The following is a 14,670-nucleotide window of genomic DNA, read 5'->3' on the forward strand; positions in this document are numbered from 1 at the left end:
TTGTCAAAATAGAAATTTGAATTCATATAATTATTCCACACTCCCACCAGATAAAGGACTCCTATTGACTGTAGTCTCGACTAAAAATACCAGATTGAATATTTGAGTCACAACCCAACACATCTTTAGTTTTAACCTTCTGAATTTATTTTCATGTAACTTTAATATCTACTTTATACGATGAAAACGGATAATAAGTTTCAAGATTTGACTTACCCCAATAACTAAACACAAGCATGCTTTGACCCCGCCTAGATCCTGGGCTTTGCCTATATTTCCAGCTCATCACATTAAAGGAACCCCTTTGGATCAATTAAAAGTTAGTAAACCCAAGCCCCCACTCCACGTATAAGTGCCCCCCCACTCTTTCTGTTTCTCTCTCACAATGCATCCATAGATCTGACCCTCTCCCCCTTCTCCATTTAAACCATTCTTGAATCTCCTCTTTTAGTAAAGTTTTCTTTTACTAAAAATGGAAGCAAAGAGATTTATCTTGGCCTCATTCCTCTGCCTCCTAATCTCCGTTTCCACGGCCGAAGACCCCTACCGGTTCTTCAACTGGAGGGTCACTTATGGCAACATTTGGCCTATGGGCGTCAAGCAACAGGTAAATTTCTCCAACTTGTATTTTTCTTTTTTTTTTGTAAACTAAAAATAAATATTGACAGAAAATGTAACGTAATTTTTGTTGCAGGGTATTTTGATTAACGGGCAGTTCCCTGGGCCTCAGGTTGAGGCGGTCACCAACGATAATCTTATCATCAACGTCTACAACGGCCTCAGCGAGCCATTCCTCATCTCTTGGTTAGTTCTCTAATGTTTGGTTAATTAGTTAAATGAAAGATTAACTGCTGTAATTTGAGTTTTACTATTACAGTTGTCGTGTTCTCTCTTTTCGGAACTAGCTTTTTCGTTTTGTTGGATCCGCAAGCAAACAAAAGCCGTGAGAGAAAAAAATAATTAATAAAATAATGGGGAGGGGAGAGAATCTGACCGGCGTTTTGCTTTTTGGTCGGAGGGAGTGATTGGTTCGAGGGTGTCACCGACGTGGTTCATTCAGAGTGGTCCGACCGGTCCGGGTATGTGGGACCCAGCTTGGGTGGACTTAGATCTCTATGTGGCTTGCTGAGGTGCGTCATGGGCCGGATAAATTTGGGCCTAAACTTGTTACCTGGTTTAATATCTTAACACGTGCACAGAGTTTGGGTCGGAGTTAAAGTTGGATGCCTCTGGGAGGGTAGCATTTGTAGCCTAGGCGAGGCTGTATAATAGCAGAATCCAGATTTAGATCTACTGAATTATTGTTAATTTATATTGTCGATGACAAATTTACAACCAATTCAGGAGTCAATCATAGCTTCTGCCCATTTCGAAAAGATTTATCGGTTTTTCTATAGAGTGCCCTTGGGCACTCTATAAAAGAAGAAAGAGATAGAGAGAAATGAATGAAGAGAGGATCCCAATGCAAATCAGGGGGGCCCCTCCTCATTCATTTCTCTCTATCTCTCTCCTCTCTTATAGAGTGCCCAAGGGCACTCTATAGAAAAACCGAAGATTTATATAGGCTCAGGTCATAGCTTCTGTCCATTTGCTAGGTACGGCCAGTGTTTTCTTCAGTCTTTTAGACAGCTATCTTTATGTAAAAAAAAATTTCATTTTCACATGGAAAATGTAATGTTGTATCACGTGATAATAGAATAGAAAACACCAACATTTTGGTTTTATTAAGTTGAAAGTCATTACTATGGCCATTATAAGTAATATCATCTAAGGCTTTTCCCAGCGAATTAACGAAGCTAGTTTTTTTTCTGAGGAAAACAAACGAAGCTAGTTATAGAGCCACAATTCTGAACAGATCATAAGCAATAACAATTCAGGTTGTATTCCAAAGGTTTACAAGCTTAATGATGCTTCGAAAGAAGTTTGACATAACTTTGCCCTTTCACTACCAATACTAGAAGATAAAGAGTCATGATAAAGTAATTAAGCATTCTTATTTTTCCAAGGTCTTTAACGAAGCAACAAGCAACAGTTTATATTAATTTATCGAGCTCTGACCCAAAATAAGGGACCAGTAAGGGAGACATATGAGGTGTCCCCTCTTATCGCATAATGAGCTGGTTATGCGATAGGAGGGGGACACCCACATGTCCCTTGGTCCCATATTTTCGGTTTTGGGGAATTTTTCTAATTTATCTTAAAAATCTTCAAAGTTCGCACTAGTTAAAATTTCCCACTTATTGTCACATTATCACTCAGGAATGGACTGCTACAGAGGAAAAACTCGTGGGAAGATGGAGTCGCTGGCACAAATTGTCCGATTCCACCAAGAAGAAACTTCACGTATATTCTTCAGGTGAAGGACCAAATCGGCAGCTACTTCTACTTCCCTTCCCTTGCATTCCACAAGGCAGCGGGAGGATTTGGTGGTATCAGGATTCTTAGCCGCCCGAGGATTCCGGTGCCTTTCCCTCCTCCTGCTGGTGACTTCACTTTGCTAGTCGGCGACTGGTACAAGGCTAACCACAATGTAAGGCATCACAATTCCACATCAGTTGCTTTTAAGGTTCAGAAGATTTAGGATTACAAATGAATATTATGACTTAGTTGCAGATACACATGCTTAACTATTTCGTTAGCACTAGCTTACACCTCTTAAAAGCCACGCGGTAATAATTTGTGCTCTCTACAGATCCATAGCCAGTAAAATTTGAGCCTAGATTGCTTTGTTACCCTGATTCTGCGGCAGCACCAAAACCCTGAAATTGAACGAGGGTTGATGATCATAATTCTATTCTTGTTTCATTTTTAGTCATTTTTTAGTTATCTTGAAGTCAAAACATAAGTGCATCGTCACGTGACTCTGACATGACATCTCAACCGATTGGGATCACTTTCTAGAGTTCAATTGTTAATAAAATAGTTTTGAGAGATATAAGTGGCTATAACACTCGTAGTGTAAGGTTTTTGTATCTGCAATTAACCCATATTTCGACAACCATAGCCTCATATGGTATTACTTTTCATCTTTTGCAGTCTTTGAAATGGATGCTAGACAATGGAAAAAACCTTCCTTCCCCTGATGGGCTTCTTATGAATGGCAGGGGATGGAATGGGAATACATTCACAGTTGAACAAGGTGAATCTAGTGTTCTTAAGTTATGATTTAAGATAAACTGCAGTTTTTTTTTGCATTTCCATGATGTGCCATGACCCTGCACAATTTTTGGTTAGGTATTGAACCTGATGCAAATATTTCCATTGATGGAACGTGTCATGTTGATCTAAGTAGCTATTGTATCTGTTAAATTTCTTTTCAGGTAAAACATACAGATTTAGAATATCTAACGTAGGACTGATGAACTGTATCAACATAAGATTTCAAGGTCACATTATGAAGCTTGTCGAAGTGGAAGGCTCTCATACTGTACAGACCAGCTATGCTGCTCTCGATATATGTTTAGGCCAGACTTACTCAGTTCTTGTAATGGCTAATCAACCTCCACGTGATTATTACATTGTGGCTTCCACTAGATTCAGTAGACCAACGCTCACCACCACCTCGATCCTTCACTACAAAAACTCTTGGAGCAAACCCATTGGTGCTCCTCCAGGTGGCCCAACTATTCAAGTTGCTTGGGGTCTTAACCAAGCAAGATCAATCAGGTATTATATCCAAAATATTTCCTTCGGGATAGTAGGTTTGATGAAATATTTTCTGATGGTTACTTGCATTAGAAGTATTGCAAATTCAATACTAGCAGAACATAATGCTTTGTGATTGTATTTTCTTGTGGTTTCTGTTTGATGACCTTGATGAGTTCTCGATTCTTTAGATAGATAGTATATTGCTCTCTTCACTTTGTTGAGTGTTGAGAAATATTTTTCTTGGTTTCACTTGAATTGAAGTTCTGTACATTTTTACTAGCAACATATGTGGTGCATTGTGGATGCATTATCTTATGGTTTCTATTTGATGAGTACAATGAGTTATTGAATCCAAATACGAAGCATATGACTCCCTTCACTTTGCTAAATGTCAGAAAATGGGTTAATTGGACATAAACCCCCTGTAGTTTCACCGTTTTGAATTACTATCCCTGTATTTCCATTTGCAGATGGAGTCCTTGGATTATTATTATTTTTTGACTATTTTGCCCTCAGATAGATTCATTAATTTCACCCAAGGGGAATATCTGCCAAAATTTTACCAACGGTAAAAGAGTATAAAATGACCTTAGCAGGCTATCCGCAACAATGAAACTATAGGGGTACTAAGTGCAGGACTACGACATTCCAGAAGCTCCATGTGCCATTAGCCCTAAAAACATACTTTCTTAGGTTCTTTGGGTTACTTAATTACTTGCATTGAAGCATTGCTCATTCGTATTAGCATACAAATATTATGCATTGACAATGTTTTTGTTCTTATGGTTTCTTTTTGCTGAACTTATTGAGTTCTCAATTCTTAGAACGCAAATTCACTGTGTTACTTTCTTTGACTAAATTGTTTTGCCCCAAAAACAGATGGAATCTGACTGCAAGTGGTCCTAGACCAAACCCACAAGGTTCCTATCACTATGGGATGATCAAACCCGTAAGAACAATTAGGCTCGCAAATTCTGCTCCAATAATCAATGGAAAGCAGAGATACGCGGTTAACAGTGTATCCTTCGTTCAAGCTGATACTCCACTCAAACTCGCAGACTACTTCAAGATACAGGGAGTTTTCTCGCTTGGAAGCATTCCTGATAACCCAACTTTTGGCGGTGGTTATCTCGGAACTCCAGTCATGGCAGCGAATTTTAGGGATTATGTAGAGATTATCTTTGAGAACTATGAAGATTCAGTTCAGTCTTGGCATATTGATGGTTATTCTTTCTGGGTCGTCGGGTAAGAAAATTAATTCAAATGATAAAAAGAGAGAAAATTTGAAGTTTGTTTCCCTTTAGTTTTTGCCCTCTCTGATTAAAGCTAATTGGAAATGTACAGAATGGATGGAGGTCAATGGAGATCATCAAGCAGGAATAGTTACAACTTGAGAGATGCAGTTTCTCGTTGTACTGTTCAGGTATTTTACGTTCTACCAAAGTCGTTAGTTATTGTGGTTTATTAAAAAAAAATTGTCGCTTTGACGAGTCCAATATTTTATTCAAACTCATTAATCATCAAGTTTACAGCAAGCTCCGAAATCATATCATATATGAGAAACAAACTAGAAACACCTGTTTCCATCACTTTGCTTTTGTGCCGTCTCCTTCACGTTCAAGAGAAATCACCTAATCAATTATTGCCATTTGCCAACAAAAAATTGTAGTAGATTCTAACATTACATATTTCAACATTTCCAAAATTAACCGAGTATAAATGGCAACACAACCCTTTTAATCCCATCAAAAGCTGAAATAGAATTATTTTTTTGAAACTAATAAGCAAAACCGGCCCTTTTATGAAAATATTAGCAAAATTGATTTTTTTTGGCCAAGTCAAAATACTGACTTTAAAATACACGAGGCTAATAGTCCCGCATAATCAGCGTACTTTATGCTGAAATGCTTAATATTTAATTAATGAGAACTAAATACACGGGACTGCTAGCCCAGTGTATTTTAAAGCTGAATTTTCACGGAGTCGGCCTCTTTTTAGAAAAGAGGTCGATTTTCGATTTTGCTAATAATTTTACGAAACATTTGATTTTGCTAATTGTTTTTGAAAAAGGGTCTTTATTTTTTTGTTTAAATAAAATTCTCCGAAGCAAAATCATCATATCTCACATGATCATTCTTGAATTTATATCAGGTATACCCGAAATCATGGACAGCCATCTATATGCCATTGGATAACGTGGGCATGTGGAACATAAGATCGGAGAACTGGGCAAGGCAGTACCTCGGTCAGCAGTTTTATCTCCGTGTTTTTTCTCCAGCAAATTCTTTGAGGGATGAGTATCCCATACCCAAGAATGCGCTACTCTGTGGGAGGGCTTCCGGTCGCAGAACTAGGCCGCTCTGATATTCTTATCAGGCGTTCGATTTTTGTCACGAGAGGGTGACTCTTAATTTCTTGCTAGAGAAAAAGCTTTAGCTCAAAGCTTCTGTGGGAACTTCATTCCTGTTCAATTTTAAGTTTATGATTATTTCGTGGATTTTTCAGAGTATTGTTTTACTCATTTATCGTGTACTAGTGATTTTCTTGGATTATATTCATTATTATTTGTCAGAAATACTTAGGCTATGCTTACTTCTGGTCTTATTGCAAATACTCAGATGTTACTCCAGTAAAGGTCCTGTTTTAAATCTTTTACCATATTTTTTCTGCAGCGTCTAGGCATCAATTTTGCAGGAGTACTAGATCTATGGGACAGGACCATCGAATCCTGTTAATAAATCTTCATTAGATTTTGGGTTAATTACTTACAAGGGGTCCTACTCCTTCAAAAGGACAATCTTTTTATTAATTACTTTACAAGCAATTATGAATTTTTTTGAGTTAAAACAGAAACGAAATGTGGTTCATAGGAGGAGAGAGGGGGTAATATTATTTGGAGCTAATTACAATAATCCAACATATAAATGAATTGCATCTCCAACAGCTTCCCCAAAAATTTCTCCAAAATGAGGAAGCAAAAGTCATATTCTCCAAATTATTTTTGCTCCAACTCCAACAACTTCCCCATTTTGAAGAATCTTGCATTTATTACAATAATAAAAATATTCTACATTTTTGACATGAACTTTAACAATAAAAATTTAGACATGAACTTTTTGTTTTTTGCCCTCTCATTTTATAGTGTTGAGTCGTTTTTTGAGTAGTTGTAGACTTGAAGTACGTGAAACATGTTGGCGGTATGCTTGTCCAGCAGATAAGAGGTCAGCGGACAAAAGGATTCCACATGCCGCGTGAAGAGATCGAATCCAGCGGACAAAAGAATTCCACATGCGAAGACGTGTTTGAGCCCTATAAATGCCTTTCCTAGGTTTTCGTGTGGCAGGGTGCAAAGGAGCAGCGGGCAAAGGGAAAAGTGCAAGCAAGGGGCTGATTTGGACGCGGAAGCAGAGGGGAGAAATCAAAGAGGCGGCCTGCAGAGCTGTTCAAAGGCAGAGAACAAGTGCAAACAGGAGAACGCAGAAGTAGGCTGTTCTTTGGCTTGTTTGGTGGCTGTTCTTGGGTGTTGACGGCTGTATTTTTGTGTGAGGCTTTTGAGAGTAAACCCATTGTATTCTTTTTCTCTTTAATAGTAGATTTCCCCCTCCTTGCCCCGTGGACGTAGGCAGTTTGCCGAACCACGTAAAAATTGGTTGTTTGAGTTTGTGGCCATTGTAATAGTTTTAGGATCCCTCGACAGGTCAGTCCGAGAACTGATGAGAGGAGGAGCCGATATCTCACTTGGTTGAGATATCCGCTTCAGATTCTTGTCTCCTTGGTGAGACGGGAATTCTTATATCGATCTTTCTCTCTTATTATGCACCAGAAACTCTGCCGAAATTTCCGCTGCGCACAACAAGTGGTATCAGAGCCCAGGTTCCAGATCTAGGGTTTGGTTGGAGGAGTAGATCAATTTGGAGGCTCGTTTAGGGCTTCGTTGGTGATAAAGGTGAGATCTTTTGGTAAAGACTCTATCTTTTTAGTTTTGGATCTATTCTTTGTTCGTTGGTGCGTAAGATGTCGGGGAAAGAAGGTGCTTCGGGTGTCGAGGGTGGTTCTTCTGGCGTGAAGACTATTCAGAGTTTGAATATCCACTCTATGAAGATAGATGTGGAGAAATTTAATGGCACAAACAACTTTGGATTATGGAGATGCGAGGTTTTGGATGCGCTGAACGCGCAGAATTTGGAGGATACATTGGAGTTAGATGGCAAGCCAGATGACGTTGAAGAGAAGGTTTGGAAGAAGATGAATCGAACGGCGTGTGGTGTGATTAGGTCTTGTTTGACTCAAGATCTAAAATATGATGTGATGAATGAGACTTCTGCGAAGAAGATTTGGGAGATTCTCGAAAGCAAGTATTTGACCAAGAGTGTGGAAAATCGCTTGCATTTGAAGAGGAGACTTTATCGTTTCCAGTTGAAGAAGGGAACCTCCATTAGAGATCACATGAACCACTACACAAAGCTTCTTGCGGATTTGGCGAATGTGGATGTCAAGATTGAAGATGAGGACAAGGCGTTGCTGTTGTTGAGTTCCTTGCCCGACGAGGAATATGAGACCTTCGTTCTTACTCTGATTAATGGGAAGGCATCACTCGAAAGAATTAGAAGTCACAGTCTAGAGTAGGAAAAGATCAGTGTGCTTGGTGCAAGGAGACTGGTCATTGGAAGAAAGACTGCCCAAAGCTCGACGAATGGATGAAGAATAAGCAGAAGGGAAAAGGGAAGCAACCATCATCAGAAGCAAACATCGTATCGGATGGTAATAATTCTGACTCTTCTATTTATTCGCTTTCTATCAGTCCTACAGATAGCTATTCGGAGGAATCTGAATGGATGTTGGATAGTGGTGCGACCTATCATGTGTGCCCTAGAAGGGAATGGTTCTCCAGTTTTGAGAAGCTGGTGGATAGTGGTGTGGTGTACATGGCTGATAACCGTGCATGCCAGATCCTTGGGATAGGAAGAATTCGCATAAAGATGTTTGACGGGACTGTTAGAGAGTTAAACGATGTGAGATATGTTCCTTCTTTGAGGAAGAACTTGATCTCGATTGGAGCTTTGGTTGGAGAGGGTCTGAAGGTTCGTGTTGAGGACATGGTTCTCGAGATTGCGAGAGACTCTCGTATTTTGATGAAGGGCGTCAGGAGGAATAACCTGTATTACTTGACTGGAGGTATAGTGACAGGTGGAGAGCTGACGACTTCTGTTGATTCGACTAGACTGCGGCATTTGGGGCTTGGCCCTTCCCGTATTGAAAGAGGGTGTAAAGACCTGCAGTTTGAAGTCCAGTGAACATGTTGATGTGAGCAAGAAGACCGAGGTGAAGTGTGGTACCTCTATTCACCGTGCTAAGGGTCGTTCTGGAGGAGTTCACGTGGATGTTTGGGGGCCTTCCAAGGGGGCATCATTGGGAGGTAATAGGCGTTTGGTTTTCTTTGTTGGTGGTTGTTCTAGGCGTGTTTGGGTTGCAACCAAATCCCCTTTGGAGAAAGTCCTAGTAGTATCCAACAGATTGAAGAAGTGTGTAATAGACAGAAAGGTGAAGGTACTCCATTCTGGTGGGAGGTACAAGATGGACCTATTTCTGTATTGGAGCCGAGCTCACGGCATTTCGAGACACTTCGTTGGAAAGGAAATCTTGGGGCAACTATATATGGTGACAAATTTGGAAAACCGTGCCTTGCTGGAGGAGGATCGGTGTTTGTTGTCAAGCAATGGTCTGCAGAAGAGTTTCTGGACAGAGGTTTCGACATATTTGGGTCATCCTATTAAAGAGTTGTCAACTGCTGTGATTGGAGGTAAAACTCCATTAGAATATAGGTCTGGTAATGTCACTTTGGTTGAGGCTTCGATGAGGGAGCCAATTGACTCTCAGCAGGTAGAGAGTTTTGGACAGACCTTAGAGGTATCGCAGCGGGTGGAGACTGATGCTACTCCATATTGGGTGGGGATTTTCCCACATACTCCAGGTCATTCTGCATTGGTTGGGATTCCAGCTGAGGTGACACAGCGTGGAAGTCATTTGGATTCAGCTGATAGATGCAGTTTGGATATGACCATTGGTTCACCTCAGGTGGAGGTGTTTGAGGCCATTGGAGGTGCTATCAGCCGCAGAGTTGATGATATTGGAGAAGGGTTGCGAACTCTTCTATTGGTTTGAGGTCGTTCGCGGCCATTGGGTGAACTACGTTCGGCTTGATTCCTTGGGCAAGAGGATACGTAGGCAGTCTTTACGATGCAGCCGGGTTGGATTTTGACGGGGTGAGATCGATTTGGTGAGTAGATACCGACGTTTGGAGAGTGGTCACATTCTCATTTGGATTCTCGACTTGTTATGGATTGAGTCCGTTGTCGTGAATTGTTTCACTTCGTACTGGACACAACAAGTGAGACATTTGGTTTGGTTGGTGTCGGTTCAGTTTTGAAAAAAAACTTCGCCGAGGTGGAGAATTGTTGGCGGTATGCTTGTCCAGCAGATAAGAGGTCAGCGGACAAAAGGATTCCACATGCCGCGTGAAGAGATCGAATCCAGCGGACAAAAGAATTCCACATGCGAAGACGTGTTTGAGCCCTATAAATGCCTTTCCTAGGTTTTCGTGTGGCAGGGTGCAAAGGAACAACGGGCAAAGGGAAAAGTGCAAGCAAGGGGCTGATTTGGACGCGGAAGCAGAGGGGAGAAATCAAAGAGGCGGCCTGCAGAGTTGTTCAAAGGCAGAGAACAAGTGCAAACAGGAGAACGCAGAAGTAGGCTGTTCTTTGGCTTGTTTGGTGGCTGTTCTTGGGTGTTGACGGCTGTATTTTTGTGTGAGGCTTTTGAGAGAGATAATTGTGTGAGGGTTTAGATTGAGTGGTTGTAAACCCTAGTTGTATTATCTCCCTCTAATAGTAGATCTCCCCCCTCCTTGCCCCGTGGACGTAGGCAGTTTGCCGAACCACGTAAAAATTGGTTGTTTGAGTTTGTGGCCATTGTAATAGTTTTAGGATCCCTCGACAGGTCAGTCCTAGAACTGATGAGAGGAAGAGCCGATATCTCACTTGGTTGAGATATCCGCTTCAGATTCTTGTCTCATTGGTGAGACGGGAATTCTTATATCGATCTTTCTCTCTTATTGTGCACCAGAAACTCTGCCGAAATTTCCGCTGCGCACAACAAAACATTTATGACAAAGCTCTCCCCAAAAATTTGAAGAATGCTACAGATTTGGGGAAGGCTCTCCTTTTTTTCTCCTCCATCCCTATTTTGCGGAATGAGATGGAGAATCTGTTGGGAAAAAAAACCCAAAATTCTTCAAAAGTAAGAATACCAATAAAATAGGAAAGCTGTTGGAGATGCTGAAGTGTTTTCTCCAACACCGAAAGAAACAACATAATATCCAAATTTCATGCTAAATTTATCCATATGTTGTTTGGTCAGTATCACGCTGTCGTCCACTTAGCATCAACAGCATTATTGTTTGTGGAATCTTTCTAATTTGTGACTGAGTCAGATGTTTAAAATATTAGAACCTTTCAAAAAAATAGAGACGAATGTCATATTCATGATGCCTGGCCTCGTCCTAGACGTAAGAATGAACTTTTTATATATTTACAGAAAATGATGTTATTTTAAGCAATTATGATTTGCTCAATCATATTTGTCATCTAAACAAGTACTTCGACCAGAAATAGTCCTTTTTCTGATTAATGAAATATGAAGACTAAAGGATTAATCAAGAAAATATATCAATAGAGAGAGTTGCAATATTTGTTTCAAAATTAATATAAAGCAAGATTTGCTAGTAAAAATATCAGGTTATGAACATCCGTTTTCTTTTGATCGTAGATTCGTAGGTAGGTCGTGCGTGTATCATCTCATACTAATTCAGTAAGAATATCATTTGAAAAATAATTTTCTAGGTCCTCGGCTGAACCAAGCAGTCACGAATAAGACAAATAATAGTTTTCAAAATTTTATTTTAATGAAGAATATTAAATTAATCCTCCCTGAGTGTTGATGCAGGGGAATTAAAAAAAAACAATTTTTGTTAAATAATTAGCAAAATCGATTTCTTTTTGACCAACAGGCCAAAAAGAGGTCGATTTTAAAAAACATACGGGACTAGTACTCTCGTATGTTTTCATCTTAAAATCTTCTCACTTAATAAACCCATCCTCTCCTTCCATCTTCTTGATCCCCAATGCGGCAACGCCGCCCTTCGAGACGCCATCGTCGACTTTTGCGACCGTGTCTCGATGCCCCGCCCTCCGCCCATCTCGTCGCGGTCCGTCCGAGCTGTTGTTCATAGTCTGATCGGTTCTAGCAACCAGCCCAAGGAACGAGGGGAGGAGGGGCTGGGAGAGGAGGTGGTGGACTAGCTTTAGGTTTGGCTTTTGTCAGTTGACTGAGGGCCATCTGTGGTCTCCCCTCCAAAACTCTAAACAAGAAAAACCCATCTCAGTCCTCCCTTCTTCCTGACCTCGTTGCTCCTCCTCCTCCTCCTCTCCTCCTTCCTCCCTCCTCGGCTCCTCCTTTCCTCATCCGACGAGATGGTCAACCTCAACCGGCCTTAACCTGCCTCCTCCTCCTCCTCCTCCTCCTCCCTGGACGAGTCCAAGACCCCCAAATCCCCACTGAAGTCTATGAGGAGACCAAATCTTGACCAAGCTCAAAAGCCCTCAGCTTTCCACCAAAGAATCCGGCCTCCAAGCCATCAGGCAGTCGACGAGAGAATAACGAGCTCAGAGTCTCCCTCTGCACTCCGAAGCTCCTGCACGCCCTGGTCCCCATGACCGGAGGGCGGCGTTGGGGATCAAGAAGAAGGAAGGAGAGAATGAGTTTATTAAGTGAGAAGATTTTAAAATGAAAACAAACGAGACTACTAATCATGTATGTTTTTAGCAACTTGTTTTTTAAAATCGACATCTTTTCGGTCTGTTGGCTAAAAAGGACAATTTTGCTAAAAAATAGCAAAATGATCGATTTTGCTAATTATTTAGCAAAAAAGATCTTTTTTTAAAAAAAATCCCTTGACGCAGTCCCTCTAGGGCTATCCATCCGGGCCGGGCCAGACAAAACCGAAGCCCGGACCCGGGACCGGTTGGCCCGGACCGGGCTGGTTTTTTTGGTTTTTTAAAAATCCCCATAAATCATAAAATATATATAAAAATTACAGAAAATAACATAATTTTTTTTAATAAATTAAAATGACATAAATTACAAGTACAAAAAATTATAAAAATGAAAGATGATAAAACTAACTTCTTTATTAATAATCAGTAAATCATTTACAAGTATAAATTTATTTCGGAATTCGTCGCATCACAATAGATAAGTACATTCCAACTAGGTTGACACCTACTCACCTATATCACTATCATTTGTAACTTTTTCAGAAATAATTCGTTACAAATTTAATGCTAAGAAATAAAAATTACAATTTGATGAATATTATCTAATATTTATACCTATCTGCTAGTCCCAAATCTTTAAATTTATCTTCAATTATAGTCATCCTATCGATGCCTTGCGTTCGCTTCTCGTACCTCCACCAATCTTGTAAGCACATCACCGCTTGTACAGTATACAGATCTACTAAGCATATCCTGTGATCGTCGATCAAACGTCCTGCTGTGCTGAAGGCGGATTCCGAAGCTACCGTCGAAACTTGCACTGTTAGTAAGTCACAAACCATGGTGGAAAGTATATGATATGAAACTGATCCATATACTCTCCACCATTGCAAAAAATCTAAAACATTTCCTTAACATTTAACTAAGTAAGCATATAAATATTCATCTATTTCAGAAACCTCTAATGTTGATCCAAGTCCAGATCCACCAGTTAGTTCAGCTACCATTGCATACTTATCAAAACTTATACTTTTATCTCGGACCGTGCTCGAAGGCGCCGAATTTGTAGACTGTTGTGCAGCTACACCATGTCTAGCTGTATACTCATCATATAATGTTTAAAAATAATTTCTAATAGCTAAATGATGAGAAGTAGCATTAAGGATGGATCCATCAGTTTTTTCACCGGGTCGGGCCGAGCAGCCCAGCGCGGCCCACCCAAAACGGTCATTTTTGACCAGGCCGGGCTAGGCGGCCAATTCTGCCTAACGGTCACCTCTGATGACCCGACCTGGTCCGGCATTTTTCAGCAGCAGTCACCTCTGATGACCGTTGCGACCGGCCCGTCCGGCACTGTTCCGGGCCGGGTCCGGGTCCGGACCGGTCGTATTTTTGCGGGTCCGGGCCCGGGCAGCGGGCTTTTTGGACAGCCCTAAGTCCCTCTGAGCCTCGGAGTTGGCCCCGAAGAGAATACAATAGACAGAATATCTATTCTTTTACATTTTATCACAAAGGACATGAAAAAAAGTTCTCATCACTTAAAGGGGCTGGGCATAAATTTTTCTTTCCAATTCAAGGCGTCAACACAACCGAAACGTTTCCTATGGGTGATTATACCGTAATTAACGTACAAAAATCCATCTAACCTTCATCATAAATAGGAATAAAATAACATTTTCTCTGATCTTCATCTCCAATCCAAACCCACATCCACTTGATTATAATGAATAAAAATCCAATTTTGACATAAAAATATGCAGCTTCATCCATCATCCGATGCTCGATCGCAATCCGATTCCATGGAGAACTCTGCTCCCTCCTCCGCTGCATCGTCGTCAATTTCTCTCGTTTCGAGGGCAAGAACGGCATTTCATTCGGCCGCGGCGAAGGCAGAGAGGGTTATCACGGAGATCAAGTCCGATCGCAAGAACGATCGAGGAGGTAGTAATTTCTAATTTCTTCATTGACTTTCTTTTATTTTTAGTTTTGTGTTGATTGATTTGTTGATCGTTAATTTATATAGAAAATGAGGGGCAATCTCTAAGGGGATCGAGGAGATTATCGGAACATGATTTGGGCGGACTTGATTCGGCTTGTAAACCTAAAGAAGAGGTATTGCTTATATAATTCTAATGCTTGATTAAGTTTGACGGAAGATGCTTCATTCTCCTGTTAATTGTTCAAATACTAA

At 40.6% G+C, this 14,670-nt stretch overlaps 2 protein-coding genes across 3 annotated transcripts in view; both read left to right on the forward strand.

Annotated features, from left to right (window-relative positions):
• LOC109833486 (L-ascorbate oxidase homolog) lies at positions 331-6,134 on the forward strand. The gene is made up of 8 exons (XM_020401169.1): positions 331-607; positions 695-804; positions 2,260-2,530; positions 3,037-3,139; positions 3,321-3,666; positions 4,528-4,893; positions 4,993-5,071; positions 5,800-6,134. Exons 1-8 carry the CDS (start codon positions 473-475, stop codon positions 6,010-6,012), a joined length of 1,623 nt encoding a protein of 540 aa, XP_020256758.1. The 5' UTR covers positions 331-472; the 3' UTR covers positions 6,013-6,134.
• The window catches only part of LOC109833487 (rab3 GTPase-activating protein catalytic subunit), a 12,514-nt gene continuing 11,948 nt past the window's right edge, over positions 14,105-14,670 (forward strand). The window contains exons 1-2 of one of the 2 annotated variants that reach the window (XR_002245223.1): positions 14,105-14,420; positions 14,503-14,591. Coding sequence is in view for 1 of the 2 variants with exons in the window: in XM_020401170.1 (XP_020256759.1) it covers positions 14,234-14,420; positions 14,503-14,591 (276 nt within the window). In the remaining variant the exon portion in view is untranslated. The remainder of the gene's footprint in view (positions 14,421-14,502; positions 14,592-14,670) is intronic. The other variant, XM_020401170.1, reaches the window with a different exon arrangement.

Source organism: Asparagus officinalis, chromosome 3 (genome assembly GCF_001876935.1).
Source record: "Asparagus officinalis chromosome 3, Aspof.V1, whole genome shotgun sequence".
Taxonomy (NCBI): Eukaryota; Viridiplantae; Streptophyta; class Magnoliopsida; order Asparagales; family Asparagaceae; genus Asparagus; species Asparagus officinalis.

Excerpts from the sequence above, each read along its gene's own strand:
- LOC109833486 (XM_020401169.1), top strand. The coding sequence starts at position 473 with ATGGAAGCAAAGAGATTTATCTTGGCCTCATTCCTCTGCCTCCTAATC. Across the intron at positions 2,531-3,036 it reads GGTACAAGGCTAACCACAAT|TCTTTGAAATGGATGCTAGA; the intron begins GTAAGGCATCAC and ends CATCTTTTGCAG. Across the intron at positions 5,072-5,799 it reads TTTCTCGTTGTACTGTTCAG|GTATACCCGAAATCATGGAC; the intron begins GTATTTTACGTT and ends AATTTATATCAG.